This window comes from Limulus polyphemus, unplaced genomic scaffold (assembly GCF_000517525.1).
Source record: "Limulus polyphemus unplaced genomic scaffold, Limulus_polyphemus-2.1.2 Scaffold272, whole genome shotgun sequence".
NCBI lineage: Eukaryota > Metazoa > Arthropoda > Merostomata > Xiphosura > Limulidae > Limulus > Limulus polyphemus.
This window is the reverse complement of record NW_013665882.1, coordinates 174,754-185,442: the sequence shown is the minus strand read 5'-3', so window position 1 is coordinate 185,442 and position 10,689 is coordinate 174,754. Positions and strand designations below refer to the sequence as shown.

The 10,689-nt window shown below is 35.2% G+C and overlaps 1 protein-coding gene across 1 annotated transcript; it reads left to right on the top strand.

Annotated features, from left to right (window-relative positions):
• Positions 1-2,065: 2,065 nt before the first annotated feature.
• On the top strand, positions 2,066-3,233 carry LOC106456925 (C-reactive protein 1.4-like). Its single transcript, XM_013916304.2, has one exon. The coding sequence runs from the start codon at positions 2,142-2,144 to the stop codon at positions 2,901-2,903; it is 762 nt and encodes a 253-aa protein (XP_013771758.1). The 5' UTR covers positions 2,066-2,141; the 3' UTR covers positions 2,904-3,233.
• The last annotated feature ends 7,456 nt before the right edge of the window (positions 3,234-10,689 follow it).

Genomic DNA, 10,689 nt, shown 5'->3' with positions numbered 1-10,689 from the left:
ATGTATGTTATATATATATATATGTCATTTTGTAAGCTCATGTGTACAATATACAGACGCGGATTTTAGCTAGTAGGATATTTTTTAGCACAGAAGAAGATTAGTTACAAGATACACATTTTCATTACTAGGCTTCAGTTTAGCTCCATTGTACCGTGCTACTATCTAAGCATTTGTTCAAGGTTCTCAACTGTTATTTTAGCTATATCCAACTTAGGCCCTACTTTATATTTGATTGAGAAGAAAATTATCAAAGAAGTATATCCGAAAGCTTAGTTAAAATGTGTTTAAAAACAAACAAACAGACTCTAGGTTAAAAGGGCTCTTCAACTTTAAAAACAAACAATATCCATTGAATACCTAGCTAGTGATATATGAGTTCATTTGCCTGAGGTGCAACCAAGGATATATTGGATGGAGTCTTCTAGTGGTTGGTTATACTACTGATCCTGTAGGTTTTAGCGTTACAGAGTCTTCTAGTGGTTCTGTAACGCTAAAACCTACAGGATCAGTAGTATAACCAACCACTAGAAGACTCTGTAACGCTAAAATCTACAACATCAGTAGTGTAACCAACCACTGCCTAAAGGAGTGTGATGTTGTTCCAACTCCAATTTCTTCCACATGATCCTCCATTCCTGGGAAGAATTTCAACTTAGAATGCTGGAATCAGTTAAGAAAATCAGCTCTTAACTAGAAGATGAGCACACTACACTACATATTTAATTGTGAAAATGAGAAGAAAAGAACAGAACATGAATTTTGATCGTTTTCTTTCTTAGTAATACGAGATATAATCAGATATATTGAATAATAATCGTGTGTTACTACTGATTGGCCATGTTAAGTTTTTGCTGGCTGTTTCGGAAGCTATGAAGAACCTTAGTAGGTATTTTCAAACTTGAATAGAAGCTAAAACACAACATAAATATGAATCTGCATAAAACAAAATAAACCACAAACCGTGAGAACGTATACTTTGCCAAACGTCTTCTCACAGTTTGTTATTGCTTTATTGCAAGTAACTACACCTTATTCTGAAAGTGTAAAATATTTTAATATAATAAACAAATAATGAAAAACGATTAATACACTTGACTTTGTTTTATTTAACCACCATAGGTTTTTGGATATGATTGTTTGTTTGTTTGAAGTTAAGCACAAAGCTACAGAATGGGCTATCTGTGCTCTGCCCACCACGGGTATCGAAACCCGGTTTCTAGCGTTGTAAGTCCGCAGACATACCGCTGTGCCACATATTAAATGGCTAGGATCTCAATATCCTTTTGATGGTCTTAACTTTAAAATATTGTTAATTTATAATTTTACCTAAATTTGCATAAAAGATGCGCATTTTATCCCCGTTATTTCTAATCTAAATTATATTAAAATCGTTAATAATGGTCGGAGTATAATGCTATAAGCGTCTATTTTGTATGATCAATGAATAATATATATATACATATAATGAGCACGGTAAAATGCAACCTTCTCTTCTGTCTATAAACATCAGTTTTATGCGGTCAGTTTTGTGCATAAGATGAAGTGTTTCATTGAAACTAGCAACAAAATAATAACAACAATATATTAAACTGTGTAAAAGCCCCCCAGTAACACAGCGGTATGTCTGCGGACTTACAACGCTAGAATCCGGGTTTCGATACCCGTGGTGGGCAGAGCACAGATAGCCCATAGTGTAGCTTTGTGCTAAATTACAAACAAACAAACTGTGTAGATAAAAGTGCACGTTTTAATTATAGTTGATTCTTATTTTGAAACAGATTTAGCTACCCTTCATTAGTTTATCAACTAATTAATTTACATTCCCAGACTTACAACTAAAATCTCGACACAACTACCTATATTCCACGTGAAAGCAATAAAACGGCAAGTTTCAGATGGTGTCTAGCAAATGTATAGATTGCTTCAGTAACTCGTAAAACAAGCACATGCTTTGTGACGTAGTTGCCCATTGATTTACGAATCATGTGAGTTCATACAGCTGTCTTATAGCAGCGAGGTGTATATGTATATATATAAGATGCTCTCAACCCACTGCACACCAAGAAACAAATCGCCTGTTGAAGTCCACTTCCTCTTGTTAGACAGCTAAGCCATATTCTATTCGTACTGCCAGAACCATGGCAAAAAGGATCATAGCTCTCTTTCTCTTTCCATTCGTTTGGGAGACGGGGTTGGTCAGTGGGCTTCGAATGGGAGATAATTCCGTCAAAGCCAGTTTTCCAGCGTCATCCAACAGTTTGAATTTTCCTCGGATGATGATGATTTCAACGCTGCCAAAGATTGATGAATTTACATTGTGCTTCTGGGTGAAGATAAAAGGACAAGTTGATCGGGAACATTCCATCTTCTCGTATACATTAAACACAGAAATAAATAGCAACAAACTATTGGTATCGGTTGATCATAGTCATACAAGTCCACGTATTATAGCAAAAATTGGTTCTTCGAACCCAGTTTCAAGCAGTTGTCCAAGTTTCTCTGCTGGCAACTGGCATAAAATTTGTATTGCGTGGAGAAGTGTAGATGGAAAGCTGAAGTTTTCTGTGGATCAAGATTTGTGTGATTATGAAGTGGAGAATATAGCTAAGGGATACACAATCCAAAGTGGAGGGATTATTGTGTTGGGACAGGAAAGAGGCGCTGATGGTGCTTTCCAGCTGAACAAGAATCTGATTGGAGATATTACTCAAGTGAAACTTTGGGATGAATATCTAAACAACGAACAGACGGGCCGTGCCAGTTCTTGCCTAAGTCAAGCTTGCAAGAATCCATATTGTTATTTAGAAGATGAAATCCAAGGAAACCTTATCCAATGGCTTCAAACTCCTTTTGTACTCCTTGATGGAATTGAGCTGTCCGGAACTGCTGTCTGCAAATGAGTTTGTTCTCACTTTTTCTGACAATTGTTATCGAAGTAAAACTTAGTTCCGATATTGGCGAGAAACTCACGTAGGCAAAGCACTAAATGTCAAACACGGCGCTTTTAATTTTGTACTACAAATTAGATATGATTAATTAACTTGCAGTAAATATACATTATTTATGTATAAGTGTTTGGGGCTGATTTGCTTAAATGTATTCTATAAATTTATTTGCTGACCTGAAATTATTAAGAAAATATTTTTACCAACTTTTGTGCTATTCATAAGTATCCACATTTTTTTCAGTTATTAACAATGATGATTTATAATATTGTATTCATCCACTAATATTGATGCACTTCACCAGTAACGATATACAATAAAAGAGTTGGAAAACTTTGCTCTTTATTCTATATTTTGTATAATAAAACAACGATCTAAAGTCTTAAGTAAGTCTACTTTATATACAATATATAATACATGAGATATAAATGCACATCTAAATTCCTCGTACTATGCCTGATACAATAAAAATATCTAAAATATTTCTTTATGATATACAGAAAGAAAAGTGAAAATAATTATTTTTAAGGCGAGCTTACTATCTCGTGAAACATAGTTAAGTTTGAAATATGTGTTTTCTGCCTCCCCCCCAAAAAAAAGTAAAAAAAAAACACTTCATGATGTCATTTACCACTACATGATTAAAAGTTATGTAGAAAATCGAGAAAAGGTCTAAACTACATTCTGAATTATTAAAAACTCACATCGAGATATTTGTAAAATCCGTGGTCTTGTTTGTAAATCTAAAATATAATACTTCATTTCAAAGATTTTACATAGACCTACTTCTGCGGACTTACATCGCTATAATCCGAGTTTCAATACCCGTGGTGGGCAGAGCACAGATAGCCCATTGTGTAGCTTTGTGCTTAATTAAAAACAAACATAGACCTACGTAGGTTTAGATTTCTATTTTAATTATTGTGGTATCCTAGTTACAGGAACTATATCATAACGCTGACACAAGGCCTATTGTGTATTCGGCATGAAGTTGACCGGAGCGGACATTATGTTAGATATTTTGCTGCCTTATTCAATATTTTATTCTGCCGCCCTTATCTTTCGATTTTTATTTTTGATTGCCTGAAAAAACGACAGGACTACACAATAAGTCTAATTAGTTTACTTATTACAACACGAGGGAATATTATAGTAACAATTAGGCATCAACTAACATGCCAGTTTAAAAGTTTACAATCACGGATATGAACTTACTTTCACTGAGGCGAAGTCGACCCTTGTCGAGTGACAATTGACATGTCTAGAAGCAGTCATCACATACGAGTCTGGATCTTGTTGGACAGCTATTGAATCAGCTCATTCAGAACATATTTTCACAGATGTCGATTACGGATTTGTTGCATGATCTAAAACTTTCTTTCATAGCTGATACCAAAAAAATCAACAAACTTCTTTCTCAGGGTGGGAAGAGCTTCTTATGGCTCCCACGAGAATAGTATTATGTTTCCACAATAACTATTTCAAATAAAGCTTCCCAATGTTATATTTCTTGTTCAATATGGTATATATTTTCTATATTGATTGTCTGGTTCATTTTTAGGCGATATTCTAAAATTTAAAATTCTTTTTAAATGCCTCCATGTGATCTGCTGTCTTTTCGTGTCGACTTAAAAGTGCTGACAAAACATTTTCAGCCTTTTGATTAGAGTATTCCAAGAGTTGGTGGAGGGTGCAGTTGGCTTCATTCACTCTAGTCTATAACATTAAATTTAGAGACAGTCCTTTTGTAACTTTGCGCAAATATCTGAAACAAACAAAGGAAACCGTTTTGACCAACATCTATTACATCTTTGGGTCGACTTTTGATCATTCATCCGGATTACCCAAACTAGATACTATTTAGAAGTCTTTATCATGAAAAACCTTGTTCATTAAAATATAACATGTAAAACAGAGAGAAAAATATTGGAAATAGTTGGCGACGAAACTATAGACATATAACCCAAATCTTGAACAGGTGTATTTAATATTGGACGCATGACAACAATGATATTCTTTTGAAATTTTTGTCAATGTTAATTTGTAGTTTCCGAAATATGGTCCGTAATCAAGGTAAAAACAACCATGCAAAGCTAGTTAGTTCGATCATATATATAACTTTCTTATCATTGTCCTTAAAAGCCTCTGGTCTTAATTCACAATCACATAACTTTTGACGCAAATTATGATTTTCATATACTGTTCTTTGATATTATGATTTCAATTTGGTCACAGTCTCTTCAATCATGGGCTTATTAGATCATAGAGGGTCCAAAAAAATAAACTTACGTTTGGCTGTTTCATCATGTAAATTTTCAACTCAGTATCTGGCTGGTGGCTTAACTCAAGAAGGGTATCTGCAGTTGTATGCTGTTCTTTTTTTCACGACGATCCTTGGCTCTGTTTTAGCTGTAAAAAGAAAAACAAGTATGATGATGCTCCAGAATTGGACTAATATATATACAGTACCAGAAAGTACTAAGATCCTGGTTTCGCACCTTTGATACTGTTACGTCTCTGGTCGTTAGTTAATTTTCTGTAAAAATTCTTTCCGAAGAAACTTTAGCGATACAATTCCTTTCTCAGATAAAACTGGTTTATTCTTTCTGAATACAACTTTGCAATACACTTAATTTTCACAGTCGCGCTATAACGAACGCTATAATTCACAACGAACTTCTCACGTGCTCGGCTCAACTGTCAATTTCACATTGTTGCCGGCAGTTCTTGGCGGCTTTTATATACAAGACTACCGCATATCTAGTAGCCTCTCGAGACTTCAGGAAGGGACAGGATCCTTCTAAAAGTTCATGACGTGTTACTAGCGTCACGTGACCCCTGCTGTCGTAACAATACATATAAAGTTGCTAAATGATTCACTTTCTATATAATCATATTATTACTGACCTACAAGAAGTACGCTTAATTTTTAAAATTAACATGGTTATAGAAAAAACAGGTGAACAATTATTTCCTTACCCATCTACCTTAATTTTAGGGGCTAGGTAATCGGAAAAAAACAACAACAACATATTATTTCCTCAACAAAATTCCTGGATTTGCCTATGTTTAACATTACAATGTATATTATTTGACCTTCTATAGCCTCATCGATCTATTTTTAACCTGAAGCATCTCGGTCAATATGATTAAGTCAGCTGGTACGAATTTCAGACTTGTACAAATCTTAAATTTATATTTGCACAGAAATGAAGCAAATATTTACGTGTCACAAAATGGTCAGAACAGACTTTAGAATAGTTGGTCACGACAGCCTTTCGATTGATGGCAGTTATACAGGCCTCGCGACGTTTGTTGATAACTTGGAAGTTACATCTCCCTGATGTTTAATTACACTCGAAACGACCTTTTCACATCAGATCGATTATGACATACATTTATAAAACATGTTAACGGTGTAAACAAAATGATTTTCCTGTACCCATTGATGTATAATTAGGGCCAGGAACACACAAGATGAATTATAGAATTCATGACGTCATGTGAAATCTATTTATTGTGAATGTGATGGTTTAAGTTCAGCAATTAAGCTAAATTATGGGTCCTGGTCAGATGAAGAAAGAACTTACTCGAAGATATCCCAATCGAGTACACATAACAGCTGATTCATCAATTAATCACTGCATTGACAGCGAAACATGAAACAACTAGCACAACTGTATCGTTATCCTCAAAGGGGGGGGGGGACTGGAATCATATATAAGAAATCATTAGTTTCAATATTGTATGAAACTAACGGTAACGTATAGCCCACAAATGTAGTGTTGAAGTTGAAGCAGATACACAATGCATTACAATATGATTTCCCAAGCGATTCTCAAATTAAAAATGTTATTTATGCAATGAAGAATAAATATAAGAAGGATGGTATAATGCCAAGTATAGTTCCACCATAATATAATCCATATAGATTTCATCATGTCATATTTTCATTAATATTTAATTGTTGTTGTTTTTTCTTTTACCAGTTGTGCCTGGCTTCATACATCAATATCTACTGAAATAACCTAAATCACCAGTTTCCGGAATGACTTCCTTGTTGACCATCCTAGGCTCGGTAGTAAAAAAGATGTTGGGTTGGCTAGTGTGGCAAGTTTAAAAATTTTGTAAATACGTTTTTTCACATCTCCTGATAAACAAATTGTAGTCTGTTGAGCTCATGCCTCCCTTATATACTAAATGTGCTTAATTTTCGGAATTGCGTTGAAGATTCTAATTATATATATATGGGATATTTTGTTCTATGTGCTTCTTGAGAAAACGATAATTTTCTACAGTGTGACTATGGAAAAATGCCATTCCACTCTGCTCTCCAGTTGGTTCTTGCAATAGAAGTGATCAATAAAGAAAAACATAAAAAGAGAAGCTGTGGTATTCTCAGAATCACTGATTACATTATATGTGAGAATAGCTACCATAGAAAGAAAAGGGTAGCTGAGGTAAAAAACCAGGTTGGCTCACAAAGAGTTTAAGATATAAAATTAAAGAAAAACATAATAACATTAAGAAATTTAAATTGACTGGTATGACAGGAGATTTAGAAAATTATAGAAGATCAAGACAGTTGGTAAAACAGAAAATTAGGACATCATAAAGGATGTATGAGAAAAGGTTGGCTGAAAATGTAAAAATTAACAGTAAGCATTTCTTTAAATACATTAAGGGTAAACAAAATGCTAGGATGGGGTAGGATCCTTGAGGGATAATAAAGGAAGGCTAGTATTTGATGATTATGAGATGGCTGGGTTATTAAATTTTGCTTTTTTCTTCGGTTGTTACTAACGAAGATTTAAGCAGTATTCCACATCTTGAACATTTGATAAATGGAAACGAGATCAAACAAAATGACTGCATTAATTCTGAGTTGGTTAAGAAAAAATTGGGAAGTTTAAAAAACGACAAGGCTCCTGGGCCAGATAATAATTCCCGAAGTGTTTTGAAGGAGGTTAAAGATTGGATATGTGAACCACTTACTACTATTTTTTGTCAGTCCCTGAATAGTGGGCAGGTACCAGAGGATTGGAAGTTAGCCAATGTAACTCCTCTTTTCAAGGGAGGAGATAAAAATTGTCCCAGTAATTATAGACTCATTAATTTTACATCAGTTGTGGGAAAAGTTTTGGAAAGTCTGATAAAAGATGCTTTGCAAAGTCATTTAAGAAAATTTAGAATTTTATTGGATAGTCAACATGATTTCACTAAGGGAAAATCTTGTCTTACAAATCTTTTGGCATTCTTTGAAAAGGTTGCTGCTTATGATAAGGGCAAGGGTGTAGATTTGGTTTATCTGGATTTTGAGAGGCATTTGATAAGATGCCACATAAAAGGCTTGTAAAAAATTATCTCTATAGGTGTGGGGGATAAGTTAGCAAATTAGATAGAAGAGTGGCTGGATGTAAGAAAGCATAGGGTTATTACAAATGGAGTTCAATCAAACTGGATTAATGTTACAAGTGGGGTACCTCAGGGCTCAGTCTTAGGACCTTTGCTCTTTACACAGATGACGGAATAGTCAATAAATTACTTAAATTTGTAGATGATATGAAGGTCTTGGGTGTTGTCAGCTGTGAAGAGGATGCTGCTGATTTACAAAAGGATTTAGATCATTTAGTGAGTTGGGCAAATAAATGGCAGATGAGTTTAATTATAATAAATACAAGATAAAGCATGTGGGTTATCATAATTTGAATTATAAGTATAAGTTGGATGGGTATAACCTTAACAGTGTTATGAAGGAAAGGTATATTGGTGTAATAGTCGATGAGTCTCTAAAGCCATCCAAGCTGTGTGCTGTTGCTAGTGGTAGGACAAATATGATTTTAGGTTGTATCTACAGAAATGTGGTATACAAGTCTAAAGAGGTTATAATTTCTTCGTACAGGTCACTGGTTAGGCCACATTTGGAATATTGTGTTCAGTTTTGGGCTCCTTACCTTAGGAAAGACATTGAATTGTTGGAAACGATTCAGAGAAGGGTTACTAGAATGGTGCCTGGGATGGAGGGGTTATCATACGAGGAGAGCCTGAAATATCTCAAATTGTTTTCTCTTGAAAAAAGAACAGTTAGGAGGGATCTGATTGAGTTGTTTAAGATTGTAAAGGCAATTGATAGTGTTGATGCATCATCTTTTTCCATGTTTAACAGTGAGAATAGTAGAACTAGGGGACACAAATATAAATTTTGGCAGGGTATAAGTCATCTTCAGCTAAGACAGTTTCATTTTTCTAACAGGGTGGTTGGCCTTTGGAATGAGTTACCTTCGAATGTTGTAGAGGCAGTGAATTTGAGTTTAATAAAAGCTTGATAAATATATGAATTATAAGGACTGGCTTTAAGACTTTTTAAAATTATTCTAAATTAGTTTAAAGGATGGAACAGCCGAAATGGATCAATAGGTCCCACGTTGTCCTAAAACATTATGTTATAAAAGGAGGGATGGCAAAAAATGTTATGTTGAATTGATTATTTTGACTTTCGTACAAAACTATCTGAAAAAGTCATCCCTAATTTTGAAGTGATAGACTACAGGCTAGTCAACATCACCCACTGCCAAATATTGAGCTACTTTTTATAAGTGAATAAATGGATTAACCATTACACTTTAACGCCCCAAAGCTGAAAGAACAAACATATTCGTAGACGAGATTGTATTTCGCAACCCACAGATTGCGAGTCGAGCGTCTTAATCACCAGGTCATTTTTGGACCTGATTCCGAATCAAATCTGAATTTCTGACTGAATTAAAGAAAGCGATCAAACACTGTGTAAAAACAAAGTGAAAGCAATATATTTATATCAGACACAAATCAAAATGAAAGGGTGTACTTGACTATTTGCAACACTACTTCTAATTGTTGATGGTTTTCAGTGCCAGTAATTCATTTGCCTATAATCTGAAGTAATTTTGAATAAGATTAAGAAAGTATGATGAATATATATATATACAGAAAAATAACGCTAGCCCTCTCAGAGTGCATGTCTCATTCCACAAATGAAATTAGATAATGCAGAGTCTCCAGGTGTCACTAAACCAACTACAGAGTTAACGACACTATAGAAACTTCCTATTGTACTAAATTATACAGATCTACGGCTGCCTCTTCCACAAGGAAACAACTGAGCACCGTCTGGATCGTCCTGGTCCATCGGAGAGGACAAAAAGGCTGTCAAGAGGAGCATCGAAATGGATTCCAGATTAACGACTGCAGAAGTGGCCAAAGTTGGTGGGATGAGCCCGAAATCTGGTCAACGGATTCTCCACAGATTGGGTTATCGTTGTAGAGCAGCTAGACGGAACCCCTTATTAAGACCTGGCAACATAGTCAGACGAAAGAAGTGGGCAAGTGATATGATGACCAAGCCTCTGGAGATTTGGAAGATTCGCTCAATTTTCGGACAGTGGAAGGATATGGGTCTGGAGAATGCTTCACCAAGAGTTTTGGCTCAACAGATTGCAGCCAACTGTGAAGCATGGTAGTTTCAGCGTGATGGTTTGGGTTGGTGGGAGATCGAGCTTTGTGGAGTGCGTTGGCAACATAAATTTTGTGAAATACGTCAAAATATTGGAGGAAGGACTCTTGCCACTTTATTCCTCGGGTTTCGTGGACAAGAACACAATGTTGTTCCGGGAAGTTGGAGCACCGTGTCACAGTGCTAGAAACACCCACCAACCCAAACCATCACGCTGAAACTACCATGATTTACAGTTGGCTGCAATCT